The 24333-nt window shown below is 40.6% G+C and overlaps 1 protein-coding gene across 1 annotated transcript in view; it reads left to right on the forward strand.

Moving 5' to 3' along the window:
* Window positions 1-24333, forward strand: part of LOC128644304 (transient receptor potential cation channel subfamily V member 5-like) — a gene marked incomplete at its 5' end in the record, with an annotated part of 124714 nt that overhangs the window by 13142 nt on the left and 87239 nt on the right. Inside the window, 2 exons of the mRNA XM_053696970.1 lie at window positions 5206-5292; window positions 23329-23405. Coding sequence (XP_053552945.1) covers window positions 5206-5292; window positions 23329-23405 — 164 coding nt within the window. The remainder of the gene's footprint in view (window positions 1-5205; window positions 5293-23328; window positions 23406-24333) is intronic.

Here is a 24333-nt window from a genome sequence, read left to right on the forward strand (position 1 = left end):
TTTGTTTGAGGTTTTTCTCTACTTATATTTGCAAAAATACCCCAAAACCTAATATAAAGCATGTATATATTCACATTATGGGAGAACATGACCCAAACCCAAATTGACTGATAAATACAAAATATGGCAAAAAGTATGTGAACACACCTGCAAATTATTAAATTCAGGTGTTTTAGTGATATCTATTGCTAACAGGTGTATCCAATCCAGCACAAAGCCATGACATCTCCATAGAAAAAAACATTGGAAGTGCAATGGGTCATATTAAAGAGCTCGGTGACTTTAAACAAATCACTGTCATAGGATGCCACTTTTGTCATCTGCCCAACTAGATATGTCACAGTGAACTGCAAGTGCTATTATTGTGAAGTGGGAGCAACAACAGCCCAGGCACAAAGTGGTAAACCATGCAAACTCACAGAATGGAGCTGCTGAGTGCTAACGTGCATTAAAAAAAAATCTCCTATCTGTGGCATAATTTACTACAGACTTCCAAACTGCCTCTCAAAGCAATGTCAGCACAAGAAATGTACATTGGGAGCTTCATGAAATGAATTTCCATGGCTAAGCAGCTGAACACAAGCATCACATCCACATGTGTAATGCCAAGAAGCAGCTGGAGTGCTGTAAAGCACACTTCCACTGGACTCAAGGTAGTGGAAACATGTTCTTTGGAGTGATGAATAACACTTCAATATCTGGCAGTCTAATAGTGGAATCTGGGTGTGGTGGAGCCAGGAGAATGCTACTTACTGAAATGCATAGTGCCTACTGTAAAGTTTGGAGGAGGGATAATGCTCTGACCCTTAGTTCCAGTGAAGGGTCACCTTAATACTACAGTAACAAAGACAATTGGATGCTTCCAACTTTGAGGCAACAGTTTGGAGAAGTCCCTTTCCTGTTCCAGGATGACTGTGCCTCTGGGCACAAAGTGAACTCCATTAATACATGGTTTGATGAGTTTGGTGTGGAGGAACTCAAGAAGTGTGCACAGAGCCCTGACCTCACCCATATTGAACACATTTGGTATGAATTGGAATGTTGATTGCAAGCCAGACCTTCTCATCCATCATCAGTGCCTGACCTCACCATTGCTTATTTAGCTAAATGGGCACAAATTCCCACAGACACACTGCAAAATTTTGTAGAGACCCTTCCCAGAAGAGTGCCGGCTATTATAGGGTCAACTCCAATTAAATATCCATGGTTTTAAAATGGGATATCCAATAAATAAATAATTTAGGCAATATATTGTGTACATGGGACCCAAGCTTAATGGACTGACTATTTCCAGTACTAACATATCTTAACAAGGCACAATAAAATTGAAAATGTAAGATGATAAATACACCACATTAGAAAAATCAACCAATTAAACAATGCTTTTTAATAACATTACCATTTAAAGGGACTGTAAACACAAAATATGGCAAGTGGTTGGTCTAAAGATCAAATCCTTGCTAGATAGAACTGAAAATTATCCTGACACTCAAAGAGGATGCCCATGGAGCAGGCCCAGCTCTATGGCCCTCACAGTGGGCACCAAGGGACCCAGGCAGCTTTTTAGAGGAGCATCACATGGGGAGAATAGGGTTGTCATGTTTGGTTTTAGACTGTAGTGGAAAGAGAGTTGGGAATGTCATTTTATTCTAGGACCCAGGCAACACAATAACAGTGCAATGTCTTGAGCTGGCCCTGCCTCAGGTAATTCTCTAAAAAAAGGGGTCTCTTTCTACAATTTGTGAGATGTCTCCCATGAAAAGTAAAGTAATGAACCTTGCTGGAAAGGGAAAATTATCTGGGGAGAGTGAAGTTAGGAAGGAGCAAGGGGCACAATTAAAAATGAATTACCAATACAACCAATACAAATCAGATGCCTTTGCTATCATCATATAGTATCTTACAACCGAATCTGTTTTCATATACATGTGTTTTCTATGAGGGTAATAAGTATTTTGAAACACTCTCACTACCTTTTAGTTTGCTAGAAAAAAACCTGTAAGAGCTGCTGGGTGAAAATGTTTAGAGAATAAGCCAGACCTGGTGGAGAATTTTCAGCTACTCCCATTGAACGGCCCTGTTCATCCCACTAACAGAGATAGAGATAGTGATTTTACAATAAGAACAATAATATGCTTTAAATTCCATATTATAATTTTCAGTGTTTTTTTGTTTTTGTTTTTTTTGCAGTGTAGTTTCATTTAGATTTCTACTTTGTGCCTTAAATAGATTTTTTTTCCTGTGTAATTTCAGTTTGAATTAAATTTTTTCCATAAAACACAATTTTTGTTGAACAATTCTCTTATAATTTTTAATGTGATTAAGCAATACAATTTTTTTGCTGTGTATTTTTATTTCAATATTTCATTTATTCATTTTATACAATTTTTAATGTACCATTTTTTATAAGCCCTAGTGTAAAGTATGCCTTTACATACACAGTGGGACAGGAAACCACACATTTTTCTTTTATGATTCAGATAGAGTATACAATGTTAAACTTTATTTCTATTGTCAAATTTGCTTCAGGCTCTCGTTTTACATTGTTGAACAATCAGAAATGCACTACATGGCGAGCCAATAACAAGAGGCATTAATATGCAGCCACCAATCAGCAAATAGCTCCCAGCAGTGCATTGCTGCTCCTGAGCCTACCTAGGTATGCTTTTCAACCAAGGATACAAAGAAAACAAAGTAAGCTAGATAACAAGTAAATTGGACAGTCGTTTGCATGATCTGTCTATACATAGGCTTGTACAGAATGTGTACAATCCTAATACAGGGGAGCCTATCTATTTATCTATCTTTCCTTAAAATCATTATACAGAGTTACCTTTTGAGGGGGCAAAACATTTTTTTGCACCAGGGCCCTCAATTGAGTAGGTCCGCTACTGGCTCTGTCTGCTGCTAAACATTGTAAATATTAAATAGTAAATTTGTCTTACCGGCATTTATATTCAGCAAGACAAAACAATATCTATACTTAAAGTAAACAGATATGAAAACATATAAACCAAATTACACAGTTTATGGTAGATATGAAGAAGATCTAAGAAAAAGTTACAAAGTCAATTGACAGTTACATCATAAAAGCTGCTTGTTAAGTTATTGAATCTGGTCACGTTTGCTCTCAGTGTGAGATGAATGGCTGCAGACTTACAGAGGCTCACAGCAGTATCATCGACTCCATGCTGGGATTGGCCATGCCGGGAGAGAATTAAGTGGCACTCAAACTTTAGTGCTCAGATATGATTTGATATAAAATGCAAGGTTTTAGAAAATAAAACAGTGCAATATAAGGGACATAATCTGCATTTTATAGGTGTCATTTTTCCTAACTTAAAATGCACTTATAGAAACATTGCTTAGGTTTAAAACTATGTCCCTCATCATATTTAACACTAATATGACACAAAACTTATTTCTTACCTGTCAAGTTTAGAAAAAAACAAATACAATATATCCAGAATTTAGGAGATACTGCATCTAACAGTCATAGATCACAATCAAGCCATGTATCTTTGCAACAAGGATCTGGATGTTGGTCATGTTGTATCTTTCTGTAAAAGGAGTGTTACAGAACAGTAACCCGATGTAAAAAGCATAGAATTGTGCCAGATCAAAATCCTCGAGCAAAAATATTTAAACAAATCTCCACAGCTTAGCTCTAGATGTAGAGTGAGAAAGGCTTTTTTGTTGCAGCATCACAAATAGGGGCCTATTTATTAAAGGTCTTGCGGATCAGGTCCGCAAGACCTCGCTGAATGCGGAGAGCAATACGCTCTCTGCATTTAACATTGCACCAGCAGCTCACAAGAGCTGCTGGTGCAACGCCGCCCCCTGCTGATTCGCAATCAACCCGATCGTACTCAATCGTGTTGATTTCCTGCGATTCCTGTCCGCCTCATCAGAGCAGACGGACAGGGTTATGGAGATACATCGGAGCTTGATACATGGGCCCCATAGGCTGTAGTTTCTACCAAAACGGATTTTACACTTTCCTTGACTTGGTATAAATCAATTACACCAATTACAAGGCAGGATAAAACTTAATGTGGATAAATCCAAAGTTACTCTGCCACATTAAAGGGACATGAAGCCTCATGTCAATAGAGTGTACAAATCTAAAAAAAACTTTCCAATTTACTTTTATTATCCAATTTGCTTAATTATTTGATAACCTTTGTTGAATGTGCAGCAATGTGCTACTGGGAGCTTGTTGAACACATCTGGTGAGCCAATGACAAGAGACATATTTGCAGCTACCAATCAGTATCTAGCTCCCAGTAGTGCATTGCTGATCCTAAGCCTGCCAGTGCCTAGGTATGCTTTTGAACAAAGCACACCAAGGGATTTAAGTAAATTAGATAATAGAAGTAAATTGGAAAGTTATTTGCATGCTTTATCAGAATTATAGAAGTCAATTTAAGATTTATTGTCCTTTTAAACCTTAACTCCAATTCTCAAACGCAATTCTAATTATGTGCTCCCATTATAATTAACCCTAACCAGGATCCTTACAATTTTAAACAACTCATACTAAAACTGCAGCTGTTTACCAATTCTAATTTTGACCAACACTATCAGCCGTTAACTATGTTATCTTAGAGGATGAAAGTTGAGTTCAATATTTGCTTGTGCACTGACCCAGGAATCAGTCAACTGACAACAAAATTGCTGGATTTAGTTATTGAATAGTGTAAATCTGAACTTTTGAATGTTTTCCTGCCTGCAGAAATCCTCTTCCATCTTTAGACAAATGCTTTATAACAGCATAAATTAAGGAACTTTTTTTTTTCTACATCATCATTTATTCCTTGGTTTATTCCTTAAAGGGGCTGCTAATTTTTGTGAAACAAATGCAAAACATTCAGCAAAATGAATTTGACTCTGAATGTACTACTTAGTAAAATGAAGAATATCTGGAATATTCTTACGACAATCCATATGAATTATTAGTCCTAATATTTTATGGCAGATAGAGAACATAAAGATCAGTTTGTATAGTTGATTAAAAATTATATTTTTATATCTAAGTGAAACAGAATGTACCTGTATTTACTTATGCGTAACACAATATGTTTATTTAAGTGATTTTACATATATTTCTGCATTGGTGATCATTGGCTTTGAATAACTGATTTCTTGATGTATTTTCTTAGTTGGTATCATTTACAACAGAAACATTTTTTTTTAAATTTGCAGGAGGCTTATCAAAGCTGGAAAGATTATGTGCGATTATTTGGAGAAATAGTTGTTATACTAGGAGCTGTTCTGATTCTTACAACTGAGGTATGTGAAATGTTTTACATATCATTAATTTAAACCTGCATTAAACTCAGAATTTAATATCCCATAAAAAGTTGCATTGGAAATGCAGCCCAAAAATATTAGTGACATCAACTAAGCCCTCATAAGTCCAAAGTTATTATTTCAGCACTGAAGCATTAGGCTGCATGTTGGATAGCGTGAGTGCGCTAAATCTCTCACATAAACTTTTATAGGAAGAATGCATGTCTGATATTGTTCAAACAATAAGTGGATAGTAGATTTTTTTTTAAAATAGACATTTGTTTTATACAAGTCTAAGGGGTCAATTTATTAAGGTGCGGACGGACATGATGAGATGTATCGTATCATGTCCGCCACACATTGCAGTCGTAGGACCACTGCTTCTTAACTTCCGCTTCAGGCGGACCTGAAGCGTAGTGGGTCGGAAGCAGCATCCGCTGCTTCATAAATCTACCCCTAAATATAGCTTCAAACTTTTCTTCTCATAGCAGTTTCAAACTTTAATTAATTAATAACTTTTTGGGCCTTTTTAATTTTTTTGGTGGAGCAGCCCTTTCGGCCATATTGACAAGCCCCACTAGCTGATTGGCTGACAGGTACTTCCTGCTAATCGTGATTGGCTGATTGATACTTTCTGCCAATGCCAATATTTAAGTACAATGACATTTAGAGCAGCGTCTCTAGCAACAGCATAAGAGACATGGAACATGAATTCCGTAAAGTTTTTTTTATGAGGTGTTTTCCTGAACTACCAAATTTACACATAAAAATATCTTTAATTCTAATACCATTTTAGCATCATCTGTAAAACGCAATAGACCTTAAAAAAAAATGTAGTGCAAATTTTTCTTCTCCAAAAATAAGTTAACAGCACAACTGTGTACTGTGATTTCAAACGATTCCACATCGATTTTATTTACTTTTAAAGTCAGACTACTGTAAATGAAAATGTAGATAGCTTTAGCATTTAGAAAAGAAATATCATCTCTAACTATTTTTAAATAATATTTAACTTGAGGTGTGATGACCTCAGCATGCAGTTTCTATGAGGACACATTTGGTACTCACAGTTACTACCTTCATCTTTATGAATTTCCCTTTCAATTGTGAACTTTTGCCTAGTGAGCTATCTGGTCAGAACCATGAGTTTATTGGATCTAGGCTAAAGGATTTGATTTGATTAAATATCCCCACATTTATTTTAATATTCTAATTGACAGTCATAAATATAGTTGATAAATCATTCCAAAAATGTAACATCATATACAATTTAAACCAATGCTGCAGAAAGATTGTGAGAATGAGTAAGATTCTTAAACACTTGTGAGGTGAGGGCCCTTGTAAAAGAGGGATCATGTTCAAAATTCACTGGGCATCACTTTACCTATCATTTCCTTTTGTTTTTCATTAACATTGATAGTTGTCTTAAGTACATAATACCTTTGCAAGTAAAATATGAACCGTTAGCAATGCAGAAAAACAACTGCAACCGTTAGGAAACACACCTGCAAAATAAAATTGAAAAGCAGAAAGAGAGCGCCTCATGGTGTGGTATTTTCGATCATATGGAACAATAGGAAAAAACAAGGTGGAGAGGTACTCACAAGTGCAAAAAATGCTGGTATCCTTTATATTAAAACTAGTTATGTGCACTAAGGAGTAGCTATGAGATAGAATCATTATACAATGAATATTCATGGAGACTGACTTGCAACTTATTAAGTCTGCAATATTTGTAGTTGCTCAGGTGCAGCAAGTTCCTTCTGCACTTTATTAGTTTCATAAACGACTTTTATTGAATATAGGCCAATGAATTGATCTATTGTTTTTAACTTTAATCAGGTTTTATTTGAGGACAACAAATAAGGGAAAGTCAATTAAAGTGGAGAGTAACAATGATAACGTATACCTATCAGCTGAGAGCAGTGTGTTGATCAGCTAGCTCCCAACACGCAATGCAAGCGTTTGTTAGAATATCAAGTATTGATAGTGGAAAGTGACCAGGTCCTATGAGTTTTCCCTACCTCAAGTTAGGACCGGTGAGAATCATGTACCACCGCTAAATGCACACGTATGAGGTTATAGGTGCAAACACCCTAGATAACTAATACATATATATAAAGATGCCAACAGTCCACACTCCATACCTGTGTACTACTGGAACCTGAGCGACAGTCCGTTTCGGCAATATATCCGGTTTCTTTGCTGTGTATGGATTGTCTCATTCAGTTGGTATCCAGCTCCTGTGTGAGCTCCGGTGGCTGCAGTGGGTGACTCCTCCTTTCGTTAACGTCCCAGGTGTTGGGCGTGTAGATGCGGTCAGGACAATGGTGCAATACTTAGCTGCTGTGCTACACTAAAGGCCAGGCAAGTGCAAACAAAATTGAAAAAAGGAGCACGAGCAGCAGATCTATGCACAAAGAATTTATTTACAGACAGTAAACATAGCGCATTGGCGCTCTGAGTGAAGAAAAACAAACACGTTTGTCAAACAATATACAAAACGGTGAGAGGGGAGAAAAAACCCCCGGGGTAAATACTGACAAATTAAGGAGACTAGCTAGTAGGAAAACAGGTATACGCGTTTCAGCTTACAGCCTTACTCATTACCTGACTAAAACACAGTGAGGTGAACTTAAAAACAGTAGCCAGTCATCCCATTGGTGGATGGGAACACTCCCCCCAAATAATCCTCCAATGGGTGTTTAGTTACGTAGCCAAGGACACCTGGGGACGCACAGGGTTGCACACTAAATACAGCATACTGTGAATACACTTGGAACAGGATAAGAATACAATTGAAACAAGATGGGAATGATAGTAATAAGTACTGCATAATTAATAAACGGTAATAAACGATAAAAGATAATAAGCAGTACCCGTGCATGATATACAGTTTAATCCTATAATTACAAATAATTACAAAACAATTACAGTGATCAAAGTAGAAGAAATGTGTTCAGTACAGCCGAGGGCAGAACAGATAGCTCCGGACCCAGCTGGACACACCTATAGTGCTGGGACGCAGATTCATAATGGCTGAAATGAAAACACAAATGGTATAAGCACAGGATAACAATCGTTTATATCCAAAGACTAACAAAATATAAAGATTATTATTGCTGAGATATAATCAGTGTGCAATGTGTACACTTACTGGACCTTGAGATATATTAATAACAGCAATAGTAATAATAATGATAATACTGCAGTTAACCCTTAGCAGAAGTAAAGTTGATGCGGGGTCTACTAATACATAGGATCATTAACATATGTATTTCATGCCACATCGGACCATAGATAGCTTCACTATTAGAAGGAGCCCCAATTACACTAGAGAAATAAGTCCATAGTGCACACCTGAGTCCCAAGGACCTGATAGGTTAGACTAGGGAGTCCTGAGATAGTAGGCCACTACGCTCCTAAAGTGGCGTGGAAAGACTATATATAGTTAATGTGTACAGGGCGAACCGGGTGGGGGAGAGGGTCGGCTCTACCAGAAATTGATGAGGTCATATTCCGAGTTTAGGCCCCCTGGAACTCTTGTCTTGAGTTTGAAAATCCAGAAGGCCTCCCTCTCCCCCAGTCTGTGGACCCTGTCGACTCCCCCCTTACAGGGAGCCACCCTCTCAATAATGGTCCAGGAGAAGGAACTAGTGTCTTTCTGGTGTATCCCCGCAAAATGTTGAATCAATGCTGTGGTGAGTACCCCCGCCCTAATGTCACTGAGGTGCTCCTTAATATGGGTTCTAGCTTCTCTTGTCGTGAGGCCTACATATTGGAGGGAGCACTCCCTACAAGAGATCAAATAAACCACATATGTAGACCTACAGTTGAGGCAAGAATCTATCATGAAATTCTGACCTGTCATTAGTGAGATAAACCGGTCACCAGGGGCCAGCTTCTCACAAGCCACACATGTGCGATGGTGGCAGTGGAATGTACCTTTACAGCTCAACCATGAAGAGATGGGTTGTCCTGTCTTCTTAATTCTTGTGGGTGCCACAATGTTGCCTATTGTTCTGTTTTTCTTGTAGGAGTATCTTAGGCCCTCTGTAACTACCTGTTGGAGTTTGTCATCTGCAGATAGCATATTAAAATTATGCCTCACTATTTGGCAGATTTCTCTATATTGTCTTGAATACTCTGTTAAAAAGACTATTTTGTTGTCTTTCCTTTCCTGAATGTAGGATTTTGGTCTGAGGAGTCTTTCCCTAGGTATTCCTCTTACAATATTCCTAGCTTTGGTGATGACAGAACTCCTATAGCCCCTCTCTTTCAAGCGTGAGGTCAGATCATTGGCCTGTTTCTCGTAAACCCCTGCATCGCTGCAGTTCCTTTTCAGCCTAATGAACTGACCCTTCGCTACTCCTTTAAACACTCCTGGCGGGTGGCAACTAGCTGCATGTAGCAGTGAGTTGCCCGTAATGGGTTTACGGTAGGTCTCTGAGCTGATGAAGTGACCATGTCTACCTCTAAGAGTCACATCTAAAAAATTAATGGTGTCACATTGTGTTTCATTTGTAAAGTGAAGCCCCATAGAGTCATCTTCAAGACTTTTTATGAATATCTGTAGTTCAGCTTCACTACCTCCCCATATAAAGAGGAGGTCGTCGATATAGCGACCATACCAAACCACCCTGTCTTTGTGAGGATTCCCATCTCCATAGACGTGGGACAGCTCCCACCAACCCATAAACAGGTTGGCGTAGGAGGGGGGCAAATTTCGCCCCCATAGCAGTCCCACGCCTCTGGAGAAAGAAATCCCCCTCAAATTCAAAGTAGTTATGGTTGAGAAGGAAGTTGGTAACTTCTATCACAAAATTCACAAAGTTTGATTCCGGTCCATATTGTTTCTCTAGAAAGAAACGAATGGCCTGCAACCCCTTTTTGTGTGGAATAGAGGTGTAGAGCGATTTCACATCGGCTGTTAACCAGACATAATGTTTGCTCCAAACTATTTTAGATAGAAGATTAAGTACATGTTTTGTGTCTGAGAGAAAGCTCCATAGAGCACTCACCAATGGCTGCAACACATGATCCAGCCACTCTGACAGGTGCTCCAGCAGGGATCCAATGCCACTCACGATTGGCCTCCCCTGTACGTTTTCAGTGGACTTGTGGACCTTGGGTAGGTGGTTAAACGTAGGAATGGTGGGATTAGACACTAAGAGATAGTCTCGTGTCTTGGCATCAATAAAGCCTAGCTCCACACCATCATCCACAAGGGAGGCCAACCGCCGCTGGAACCTCCCCGTCGGATCACCCGGCAGAGCACTGTAGTCATCGATATTTCCTAGTTGCCTGTAAGCCTCCTCCCTGAAAGTACTGGCATTAAGCACCACTATGGTGCCACCCTTATCAGCAGCCCTTACCACTATGTTGTTATTGCTGGCTATGCTGTCTAGTGCCTTCCTCTTTATCGTTTATTACCGTTTATTAATTATGCAGTTTATTACCGTTTATTAATTATGCAGTACTTATTACTATCATTCCCATCTTGTTTCAATTGTATTCTTATCCTGTTCCAAGTGTATTCACAGTATGCTGTATTTAGTGTGCAACCCTGTGCGTCCCCAGGTGTCCTTGGCTACGTAACTAAACACCCATTGGAGGATTATTTGGGGGGAGTGTTCCCATCCACCAATGGGATGACTGGCTACTGTTTTTAAGTTCACCTCACTGTGTTTTAGTCAGGTAATGAGTAAGGCTGTAAGCTGAAACGCGTATACCTGTTTTCCTACTAGCTAGTCTCCTTAATTTGTCAGTATTTACCCCGGGGGTTTTTTCTCCCCTCTCACCGTTTTGTATATTGTTTGACAAACGTGTTTGTTTTTCTTCACTCAGAGCGCCAATGCGCTATGTTTACTGTCTGTAAATAAATTCTTTGTGCATAGATCTGCTGCTCGTGCTCCTTTTTTCAATTTTGTTTGCACTTGCCTGGCCTTTAGTGTAGCACAGCAGCTAAGTATTGCACCATTGTCCTGACCGCATCTACACGCCCAACACCTGGGACGTTAACGAAAGGAGGAGTCACCCACTGCAGCCACCGGAGCTCACACAGGAGCTGGATACCAACTGAATGAGACAATCCATACACAGCAAAGAAACCGGATATATTGCCGAAACGGACTGTCGCTCAGGTTCCAGTAGTACACAGGTATGGAGTGTGGACTGTTGGCATCTTTATATATATGTATTAGTTATCTAGGGTGTTTGCACCTATAACCTCATACGTGTGCATTTAGCGGTGGTACATGATTCTCACCGGTCCTAACTTGAGGTAGGGAAAACTCATAGGACCTGGTCACTTTCCACTATCAATACTTGATATTCTAACAAACGCTTGCATTGCGTGTTGGGAGCTAGCTGATCAACACACTGCTCTCAGCTGATAGGTATACGTTATCATTGTTACTCTCCACTTTAATTGACTTTCCCTTATTTGTTATTTTCTATTTCGTGTATACGTGGGGTCAAGGCCAGACTCCTGGGAGAGTAACTGAAATTCTGGGTGGTAATTGTAATTGAAATTGCAGACACTGGTGTCATTGGCACACTGTAATCATTACTATTTACACACTACACATTTTATTGTGTGAGCGGCTTTTTTGCGGTCAGGCATGAGTGAAGGGGGTAATACTGAAGTAGCTTCATTGTTTTCACTGAGGAATGCACAGGAAAGGAACACTGCACCTGTGGATTATAATAAGGTGTTTTCTACTGATAAATCTCACTACAGCTTGGTTGCCCTATTTGAGGAATTGGAATTTCTACTTCTAAAAGAAAATAAGCTCATTTGGGATATAAAAACTTTAACCAAATATCAGGAATTGGGCATTATACCCAGGGGATTGAGGCTAAACAAATTTCCAACTTTCGTCACAGATGATAAAGTATTTGTTGACCTGTGGAATGGCCACCTGAGTACCTGCTCACAGAAACTTATGCAGTTGATCTGCGAATATAAACAGAAATCCCTGGAGGAGCTAACATCCAAAATCAAAGAGGTTCAGAGGGAACTGAACAATAGGAGCAAGGAACCAAGCTATTTAAAGTTTGACAGCACACTTCAGCAAGTAATAGCAGAGGCTAAAACATTGCTACTGGAGATAAAACACAGTAAATACCTTAGAGATCAGCTAGACCACGACTTGAATCGTGTCTATGCATGGAACAAAAAAGACAGACAATCTCTAAGGAAGGAACAGAATAGAAATACATTTTACCCTAACAAGCCAAGAGGGAATAACAGACGCAGGCAAAGCAGAAGGAGAGTAAACTTCTTTGAAAGTGAAGGTGAATCGTGTGACGAGGGGTCTGGATCGGGTGGGGAGGAATTACCACCAAAGATACCAGCTACCAGACCTAAAGATAATTCAATACCCCAACCACCCTCCATACTCAAAACACAGGCTCCACAGCCTCGCTCACACTACAGGGAGGAAACAGGATGTGCAGAGATGAGCACTACAGAAGCCATGGAAGTGGAGAGAATACAATTGGAACAGGTTTTTCAGGTCCCCCAAAAAACACCAGACGGGGGGGGAGGCGCAAGCAAGGATCAAAACCATCAATACAAGAACCAAAGGAGATATCCACAGAGGAGAGGGCGAGGCCGAGGCAACTACAGAATGTACTGAATCTTTCAGATGTGGTGTTGACCAAACACGAACTGGAGGTACTGAGTTTGGGACTGTCCTTCACACCTACCGCAGACTTTAATCTGTTCAGGACATTACTTGATGTCAATAAATTAATTCGGAAACTGACACTGAGAAAGCTCTACCATTCCCAGGAGGGCGGGAGTGATGAGAGCCATGTATCCATTCCCAGGAACAGGTCAGAAGGCTCGGTAGGCCTAGACCCCGAAAATCAATTAAGTTTCCAGGAACTCTGTGACATTAGGTCCCTAGAGATATTAGGGGATGAGGCTAGTGGGGTCGGGAATATACAGGTTCCGTCCTTTAAGTGTAAGTCCTCGTTCTATCCTATCCAGAACAGGGGCCAATTCCTGGAGAAGTTCCAGCAGAGGGTAGAGTCAGACCTTACAACATTGTATTATAAGTCAGAGAGAGGCAAACATAATAATATATCAGCATTACAGAGGAAGGCACTAGACAGCATAGCCAGCAATAACAACATAGTGGTAAGGGCTGCTGATAAGGGTGGCACCATAGTGGTGCTTAATGCCAGTACTTTCAGGGAGGAGGCTTACAGGCAACTAGGAAATATCGATGACTACAGTGCTCTGCCGGGTGATCCGACGGGGAGGTTCCAGCGGCGGTTGGCCTCCCTTGTGGATGATGGTGTGGAGCTAGGCTTTATTGATGCCAAGACACGAGACTATCTCTTAGTGTCTAATCCCACCATTCCTACGTTTAACCACCTACCCAAGGTCCACAAGTCCACTGAAAACGTACAGGGGAGGCCAATCGTGAGTGGCATTGGATCCCTGCTGGAGCACCTGTCAGAGTGGCTGGATCATGTGTTGCAGCCATTGGTGAGTGCTCTATGGAGCTTTCTCTCAGACACAAAACATGTACTTAATCTTCTATCTAAAATAGTTTGGAGCAAACATTATGTCTGGTTAACAGCCGATGTGAAATCGCTCTACACCTCTATTCCACACAAAAAGGGGTTGCAGGCCATTCGTTTCTTTCTAGAGAAACAATATGGACCGGAATCAAACTTTGTGAATTTTGTGATAGAAGTTACCAACTTCCTTCTCAACTACTTTGAATTTGAGGGGGATTTCTTTCTCCAGAGGCGTGGGACTGCTATGGGGGCGAAATTTGCCCCCTCCTACGCCAACCTGTTTATGGGTTGGTGGGAGCTGTCCCACGTCTATGGAGATGGGAATCCTCACAAAGACAGGGTGGTTTGGTATGGTCGCTATATCGACGACCTCCTCTTTATATGGGGAGGTAGTGAAGCTGAACTACAGATATTCATAAAAAGTCTTGAAGATGACTCTATGGGGCTTCACTTTACAAATGAAACACAATGTGACACCATTAATTTTTTAGATGTGACTCTTAGAGGTAGACATGGTCACTTCATCAGCTCAGAGACCTACCGTAAACCCATTACGGGCAACTCACTGCTACATGCAGCTAGTTGCCACCCGCCAGGAGTGTTTAAAGGAGTAGCGAAGGGTCAGTTCATTAGGCTGAAAAGGAACTGCAGCGATGCAGGGGTTTACGAGAAACAGGCCAATGATCTGACCTCACGCTTGAAAGAGAGGGGCTATAGGAGTTCTGTCATCACCAAAGCTAGGAATATTGTAAGAGGAATACCTAGGGAAAGACTCCTCAGACCAAAATCCTACATTCAGGAAAGGAAAGACAACAAAATAGTCTTTTTAACAGAGTATTCAAGACAATATAGAGAAATCTGCCAAATAGTGAGGCATAATTTTAATATGCTATCTGCAGATGACAAACTCCAACAGGTAGTTACAGAGGGCCTAAGATACTCCTACAAGAAAAACAGAACAATAGGCAACATTGTGGCACCCACAAGAATTAAGAAGACAGGACAACCCATCTCTTCATGGTTGAGCTGTAAAGGTACATTCCACTGCCACCATCGCACATGTGTGGCTTGTGAGAAGCTGGCCCCTGGTGACCGGTTTATCTCACTAATGACAGGTCAGAATTTCATGATAGATTCTTGCCTCAACTGTAGGTCTACATATGTGGTTTATTTGATCTCTTGTAGGGAGTGCTCCCTCCAATATGTAGGCCTCACGACAAGAGAAGCTAGAACCCGTATTAAGGAGCACCTCAGTGACATTAGGGCGGGGGTACTCACCACAGCATTGATTCAACATTTTGCGGGGATACACCAGAAAGACACTAGTTCCTTCTCCTGGACCATTATTGAGAGGGTGGCTCCCTGTAAGGGGGGAGTCGACAGGGTCCACAGACTGGGGGAGAGGGAGGCCTTCTGGATTTTCAAACTCAAGACAAGAGTTCCAGGGTGCCTAAACTCGGAATATGACCTCATCAATTTCTGGTAGAGCCGACCCTCTCCCCCACCTGGTTCGCCCTGTACACATTAACTATATATAGTCTTTCCACGCCACTTTAGGAGCGTAGTGGCCTACTATCTCAGGACTCCCTAGTCTAACCTATCAGGTCCTTGGGACTCAGGTGTGCACTATGGACTTATTTCTCTAGTGTAATTGGGGCTCCTTCTAATAGTGAAGCTATCTATGGTCCGATGTGGCATGAAATACATATGTTAATGATCCTATGTATTAGTAGACCCCGCATCAACTTTACTTCTGCTAAGGGTTAACTGCAGTATTATCATTATTATTACTATTGCTGTTATTAATATATCTCAAGGTCCAGTAAGTGTACACATTGCGCACTGATTATATCTCAGCAATAATAATCTTTATATTTTGTTAGTCTTTGGATATAAACGATTGTTATCCTGTGCTTATACCATTTGTGTTTTCATTTCAGCCATTATGAATCTGCGTCCCAGCACTATAGGTGTGTCCAGCTGGGTCCGGAGCTATCTGTTCTGCCCTCGGCTGTACTGAACACATTTCTTCTACTTTGATCACTGTAATTGTTTTTTAATTATTTGTAATTATAGGATTAAACTGTATATCATGCACGGGTACTGCTTATTATCTTTTATCGTTTATTACCGTTTATTAATTATGCAGTACTTATTACTATCATTCCCATCTTGTTTCAATTGTATTCTTATCCTGTTCCAAGTGTATTCACAGTATGCTGTATTTAGTGTGCAACCCTGTGCGTCCCCAGGTGTCCTTGGCTACGTAACTAAACACCCATTGGAGGATTATTTGGGGGGAGTGTTCCCATCCACCAATGGGATGACTGGCTACTGTTTTTAAGTTCACCTCACTGTGTTTTAGTCAGGTAATGAGTAAGGCTGTAAGCTGAAACGCGTATACCTGTTTTCCTACTAGCTAGTCTCCTTAATTTGTCAGTATTTACCCCGGGGGTTTTTTCTCCCCTCTCACCGTTTTGTATATTGTTTGACAAACGTGTTTGTTTTTCTTCACTCAGAGCGCCAATGCGCTATGTTTACTGTCTGTAAATAAATTCTTTGTGCATAGATCTGCTGCTCGTGCTCCTTTTTTCAATTTTATTTGAGGACCACTCCCTTAAATTCACTAAACTGGAATGGACTTTCCGACTGCTCTTAGTAAATAGGTCTCATTGACTAACAAAAATCTTGAAAATACTGAAAAAAAGCTTTCCTATTCTTAGTAAATCAAAGTCCATATATAGGATCCAAGCCGGTACATTTTATTTATAGATCAGGTGTGTCCAGCCAAAGGCCTGTGGGCCATAGTGTGTCCCTCCAAAACATTTAATTTAGCCCTTCATTTCTCTCAACTAAATACTGAATGTGTCAAGCGATTTCAGTGTCCTAGATATCTGAGGTGTCTAGAGGAAAGGTCAGAGTGAGGTGTATAGTGCAGCATCAGTTAGAAATGAACAAGTGAAGGGGATGCCTGGCACTCTGTCGTTTTAATGTTAGGGGAAACTTGTTATGGCCAGGGGCCAGGGAATAGGTCATTGCTGATGAGTTGCTTAACACACATTGTGCACTCACATTACCCATTTATTTATACAAAGGTACATTTAAAAATTCAGGTGCAGCTGTTTCAAACTGTACTTATACATAAATAGGATCCAAGTTAGTACATGTGCATCCCTTATCTGTTCATAAAAGCTGTAATTTTTATAACCTGTGCTAAGGGCACCTGCGATGTGCTCAGATATATCTACCCTGAAGGAAAATTTCCCTGGATTTTTCATTTAAAATGTCAGCAGCTATGCAAATGTAGAAAGACAGAGTAGGACATCAAACTGAAGAAGGTTGGGAGAGAGATAATAAAAGAGAAAGAGAAAAAAAAAGAGAGAAAAAAAAGGGAGAAAAAAAGAGAATAAAAAAAGAGAATAGAGAGAAAAAAAGAGAGAGAAAAAAAGGAGAGAAAAAAGAGGAGAGAGAAAAAAGAGAAAGAAAGTGAAAAAAAAGAGAAAAAGAGAGAAAAAAGAGAAAAAAGAGAGGAAAAAGAGAGAAAAACAAAGGGAGAAAGAGAGAGAAAAGAGAGAGGAAAAACAAAATTTATGCTTACCTGATAAATTTCTTTCTTTTGTGATGTACAGAGTCCACGGATTCATCCTAACTTGTGGGATATTGTCCATCCTGACAGGAAGTAGCAAAGAGAGCACCACAGTAGAGTTGTCTATATAGCTCCCCCCTTAACTCCACCCCCCGGTCATTCGACCGAAGGCCAAGGAAGAAAAGGAGAAACTATAAGGTGCAGAGGTGACTGAAGTTTACATAAAAAAATACTATCTGTCTTGAATAGACAGGGCAGGCCGTGGACTCGGTACATCGCAAAAGAAAGAAATTTATCAGGTAAGCATAAATTTTGTTTTCTTTTGCATGATGTCCCGAGTCCACGGATTCATCCTAACTTGTGGGATAACAATACCAAAACTTTAGGACACGGATGAAGGAAGGGACAAGACAGGAACCTAAACGGAAGGCACCACTGCTTGCAAAACCTTTCTCCCAAAAATAGCCTCCGAAGAAGCAAAAGTATAAAATTTGTAAAATTTTGAAAAGGTATGAAGCGAAGACCAAGTCACAGCCTTACAAATCTGTTCAACAGAAGCATCATTTTTAAAAGCCCATGTGGAAGCTACCGCTCTAGTAGAATGAGCTTTAATCCTTTCAGGAGGCTGCTGTCCAGCAGTCTCATAAGCCAAACGGATTATGCTTTTCAGCCAAAATGAAAGAGAAGTCGCCGTTGCCTTTTGACCCCTACGCTTTCCAGAATAGACAACAAACAAAGAAGATGTTTGACGAAAATCTTTGGTTGCCTGCAAATAAAATTTCAAAGCATGAACCACGTCCAAGTTGTGCAACAGACGTTCCTTCTTACAAGAAGGATTAGGACACAGAGAAGGAACAACAATTTCTTGATTGATATTCCTGTTAGTAACAACCTTAGGTAGGAACCCAGGTTTGTTACGCAAAACCACCTTATCAGCATGGAACACCAGATAAGGTGAGTCACATTGTAATGCAGATAGTTCAGAAACTCTTTGAGCTGAAGAGATAGCAACTGGGAACAAAACTTTCCAAGATAAAAGAAATCCTAGGAATCCTGATTTTACTCCAGGAGAAGCCTTTGGATTCGCAACAAAAAAGATATTTATGCCATATCTTATGATAAATTTTCCTGGTAACAGGCTTTCGAGCCTGAATCAAGGTATTCATGACTGACTCAGAGAAACCCCGCTTTGATAGAATCAAGCGTTCAATCTCCAAGCAGTCAGTTGCAGAGAAATTAGATTTGGATGCTTGAATGGACCTTGAATAAGAAGGTCCTGTCTCAATGGCAGAGACCATGGTGGAAGGGATGACATGTCCACCAGGTCTGCATACCAAGTCCTGCGTGGCCACGCAGGCGCTATCAAAATCACCAATGCTCTCTCCTGTTTGATTTTGGAAATCAGACGTGGAAGGAGAGGGAAAGGTGGAAACACATAAGCCAGGTTGAACGACCAGGGTACTGCTAGAGCATCTATCAGTACAGCCTGAGGATCCCTTGACCTGGAGATGTAACAAGGAAGTTTGGCGTTCTGTTAAGACACCATCAGATCCAACTCTGGTGTGCCCCATAGCCGCACCAGCTGAGCAAACACCTCCGGATGGAGTTCCCATTCCCCCGGATAAAAAGTCTGACGACTTAGAAAATCTGCCTCCCAGTTCTCTACACCTGGGATATAGATCGCTGACAGATGGCAAGAGTGAGCCTCTGCCCATTGGATTATCCTTGAGACCTCTATCATCACTAAGGAACTCCTTGTTCCACCCTGATTATTGATATTATTGATATAAGCCACAGTCGTGATGTTGTCCGACTGAAACCTGAGGAATCTGGCTGAGGCCATGCCTGGAGAGCATTGAATATCGCTCTTAATTCCAGAATATTTATCGGTAGGAGAGCCTCCTTCCGAGTCCACAAACCCTGAGCTTTCAGGGAATTCCAGACTGCACCCCAGCCCAGAAGACTGGCGTCTGTCGTCACTATAACCCATTCTGACCTGCGGAAACACATTCCCTGGGACAGATGATCCTGTGACAACCACCAAAGAAGAGAGTCTCTGGTCTCTTGATCCAGATTTATCTGAGGAGATAAATCTGCATAATCCCCATTCCACTGATTGAGCATGCATAGTTGCAGTGGTCTGAGATGCAAGCGAGCAAACAGAAATATGTCCATTGCCGCTACCATTAGTCCTATTACCTCCATACACTGAGCCATTGATGGCCGAGGAATGGAATGAAGAGCTCGGCAGGTGGACAAAATCTTTGATTTCCTGACCTGACCTCCGTCAGAAATATTTTCATGTCCACCGAGTCTATCAGAGTCCCTAGAAATGAAACTCTTGTGAGGGGGGAAAGAGAACTCTTTTTTACGTTCACTTTCCACCCGTGAGACCTTAGAAAGGCCAACACTAGCTAGCTGGAAGGACGACGCTTGAATTAGAATGTCATCTAGATAAGGCGCCACTGCTATGCCCCGTGGCCTTAGAACCGCCAGAAGGGACCCTAGTACCTTCCTGAAGATTTGTGGCGCCGTGGCCAACCCGAAAGGAAGAGCCACAAACTGATAATGCTTGTCCAGAAAGGCGAACCTGAGGAACTGGTGGTGATCTTTGTGGATAGGAATGTGTAGATACACATCCTTTAAGTCCACGGTGGTCATATATTGACCCTCCTGGATCAATGGTAAGATAGTCCGAATGGTCTCCATCTTGAAAGATGGAACTCTTAGGAATCGGTTTAGCATCTTGACATCCAGAATTGGTCTGAAGGTTCCCTCCTTTTTGGGAACTATAAACAGATTGGAGTAGAACCCCTGCCCCTGTTCTGCTTTTGGAACTGGGCAGATCACTCCCATGGTAAAAAGATCTTCTACACAGCGTAAGAACGCCTCTCTTTTTGTCGGTTTTACAGACAATTGAGACAGATGGAACCTCCCCCTTGGAGGGGAATCCTTGAAATCTAGAAGGTATCCCTGGGTTACAATTTCTACTGCCCAGGAATCCTGAACGTCTCTTGCCCAGGCCTGAGCAAAGAGATAGAGTCTGCCCCCTACTAGATCTGGTCCCGGATCGGGGGCTACCCCTTCATGCTGACTTAGTGGCAGCAGCAGGCTTTTTGACCTGCTTACCCCTGTTCCAAACCTGATTAGGTCTCCAGGTTGGCTTGGATTGAGCAAAGTTCCCCTCTTGCTTTGCCGCAGGGGAAGAGGTAGAGGGACCACTCTTGAAGATTTGAAAGGAACGAAAATTATTTTGTTTGGTCCTAGTCTTATTTGACTTATCCTGAGGGAGGGTATGACCCTTCCCTCCAGTAATGTCTGAAATGATCTCTTTCAATGCAGGCCCGAATAGGGTCTTACCTTTGAAAGGGATTGACAAAAGCTTAGATTTAGATGACACATCAGCTGACCAGGACTTAAGCCTTAACGCTATACGCGCTAAAATGGCAAAACCTGAATTCTTAGCCGCTAATTTAGCAAGATGAAAAGCGGCGTCTGTAATAAAAGAATTAGCCAACTTAAGAGCCTTAATTCTGTCCAAAATATCATCTAGTGGGGTTTCCATCTGAAGAGCCTCTTCTAGAGCCTCAAACCAAAAGGCAGCTGCAGTGGTTACAGGAACAATGCATGCTATAGGTTGAAGAAGAAAACCTTGATGAACAAAAACAATGTCCGAAATCCTCTTAGGGACCGGAAACACATCAGTGTAAACAGGAACCTCTAAATATTTGTCCATTTTACACAATTTCTCTGGAACTACAATAGGGTCACAATCATCCAGAGTAGCTAAAACCTCCCTGAGCAATAAGCGGAGGTGCTCTAGCTTAAATTTAAATGCCGTCATATCTGAATCTGTCTGAGGAAACGTCTTTCCTGAATCAGAAATCTCTCCCTCAGACATCAAATCCCTCATCCCTACTTCAGAACATTGTGAGGGAATATCGGATATGGCTACTAAAGCGTCAGAAGGCTCAGCATTAGTTCTTAACCCAGAGCTACTGCGCTTCCCTTGCAAACCAGGCAGCTTAGATAAAACCTCTGTGAGGGTAGTATTCATAACTGTAGCCATATCTTACAAGGTGAAAGAATTAGACGCACTAGAAGTACTTGGCGTCACTTGTGCGGGCGTTACTGGTTGAGACACTTGGGGAGAACTAGATGGCAAAACCTGATTTCCTTCTGTCTGAGAATCATCTAATGCCAAACTTTTATAAGTCAAAATATGCTGTTTGCAATTTACAAGTACAAGTGGGACACATTCTAAGAGGGGGTTCCACAATGGCTTCTAAACAAATTGAACAATGAGTTTCCTCAGTGTCAGACATGTTTAACAGACTAGTAATAAAGCAAGCAAGCAAGCTTGGAAAACACTTTATTTAATGAAAAAAACACAATTTGCAAAAACGGTACTGTGCCTTTAAGAGAAAAAAAGGCATACACAAACTGCAAAACAGGTTAAAATTGCTTCATTTTTCTGAAATTTTAACAGTGTACCCACTAAGCTTTAGAAGGATTGCACCACAAGTTAATAAGCAATAAACCTCAAATGACAAAACCGGATTGAAAAATGTCTAAAACCGGTTAAACACCCCTATAAGCACCTTGCCACAGCTCTGCTGTGGCCCTACCTGCCCTTAGGAACGATAATATGCAGTTAAAGCTTCGAATAGGCCCTCAGAAGATCATCAGGACCTCAGGAGAAGTTGCTTGCTGCTTGTCTGTATAAGTAATTGCGCAACTGAGGCGCGAAAATAGGCCCCGCCCACCTCACTCGATGTTACTGGGGCCTACTCAAATCTAACAAACCTAGTTTGAAAACCATGTGGGTTATAACAAACCCAAAATAAGCCAAATGACCCCTCAAGCAAACGTCCTATAAACATAAACGTTACTCCCAGAACACACAAATGTTTGTACCAATTTTACATAAACAAACTGAGTGCCCAGAATTTTTTTTAGCCCCTTATGCAAGCTAGTAAAACCTCTATCATGCTAGGATTACTGCTTACCCTTCCCCTAATGGGGATACTGTCAGTCTTTCTGAGTTAACACAGTCTCTTCAGAAAAAAATGACTGAACATACCTCATTGCTAAACAGCAAGAACCGTTCCTCACACTGAAGTTTTCCTGTACTCCTCAGCTCATGTGGGAACAGCAGTGGACCTTAGTTACAAATGCTAAGATCATCATCCTCCAGGCAGAAATCTTCATCTATGTCCTGCCTGAGAGCAAATAGTAAAACACCGGTACCATTTAAAAAGAACAAACTCTTGATTGAAGATGAAATAAAAACTAACAGTTTAATACCTCTTCTCTTTACTCTTCCTGCTTAGATCCAGCAAAGAGAATGACTGGGGGGTGGAGTTAAGGGGGGAGCTATATAGACAGCTCTGCTGTGGTGCTCTCTTTGCTACTTCCTGTCAGGAAGGACAATATCCCACAAGTTAGGATGAATCAGTGGACTCGGTACATCATGCAAAAGAAAAAGAGAGAGGGAAAAAAAGAGAAAAAAAGAGAAAAAGAGAGAGAAGAGAGAGAAAAGAGAGAGAGAGAAAAGAGAGAGTGAAAAGAGAGAAGAGAGAGAGAGAGAGAGAGAGAGAGAGGGAGAGGAGGAGAGAGATTGCTACAATCTTTAAACAACTGTAAAATATTTTAACCAAATCCAACACAAATGTGCATTTCTAAGCCCCTTATTTATCAGAAAAATTATGTTGAAGCTCTCTCTGAAAGCCAAGGGTTAAGTAAGCAAAGTTGTTAAAATATACTTACAAGCAAATTGTCAAAAAATAAAATGCTGAAAACTGTTAACATACAGAACAGAATTTGCAAATTGATATAATTGTTAGAAACGCTGATGAGCTGCAGTAAAGGCGAATGTGCCGGCTATAACACCGTGCCTGTGCTCACTTTAGATCACCCAACTCTTAAAGAATGGAGCAAAACATTTTTTTGGAAACACAGTTACTGGGGGACCATTCCATATCATCATGTGAGTATTTACATGTTTTATTCAAACTAAAAAAAATGTACTCAACAAATTTACATATGAGATGTCTCACTATTGTAGGAACTGTAAACTTTAAACAGGAATAACACGTACAGCTGATCAAGTGAGCTATTAATGTTTTAAGGGTTTTTTTTTATTTCTAAATCAGGTTTGTCCAGCCGAAGGCCTGTGTTGTGGGCCACAGTGTGTCCCTCTCCAAAGCATTTAATTTAGCCCTTTATTTTTCTCAACTAAATACTAAATGTGTTCAGCACACAAAGGAATTTTCAGGTTTTTTATTACTGATATTTTTATTTAAGCAGCAAATGTGTAACGGTGGAGATCTAGGTGATGGAAAAGTATTATTATACCCTGTTGACAGAACAATACTGACACTTTGTCAAGCAAAAACAATCAAATAAATTTGGCTAAATCATTGGTTATTTGAAGGTTGTTTATATAAAAGTATAGTTTATCTGTCAGTGTTTGTATATGTACACACACACAGTGTAATTTTATAGAAATTATACTTTTTTATTGGACTAACTATACATTTATAAGATGACAAGCTTTCGGAAGAGTGTCTTCCTTTTTCAAGTCTGAAGCAATACTGACCAATTTGATGGAATTTACAGATTATACCTTAAAACATAGGATGGCTAAAAAGACAGAAAGTGTTACAGAGGTAAGAATGCAGGGGGAGGAGGGGGTGTTGTAAAAATTATGAGGGGGGTTTAGGATACAGAGGCAGACAGTCTCAGTGTGTCAGTAAAGGATAACAGACAGGGGACATATATGGTTATACACAAAGCATATACGGACATAAAGTTATATATCAACATAGAATCAATATGTATAAAGATGTGAAATTAGGTATACAGGGGAATATGAGATAGTCAAAAAAGGAGAAAGGAAACAAAGAAAAAAGGGA

The sequence above is a fragment of the Bombina bombina genome, unplaced genomic scaffold (assembly GCF_027579735.1).
Source record: "Bombina bombina isolate aBomBom1 unplaced genomic scaffold, aBomBom1.pri scaffold_891, whole genome shotgun sequence".
Lineage (NCBI taxonomy): Eukaryota > Metazoa > Chordata > Amphibia > Anura > Bombinatoridae > Bombina > Bombina bombina.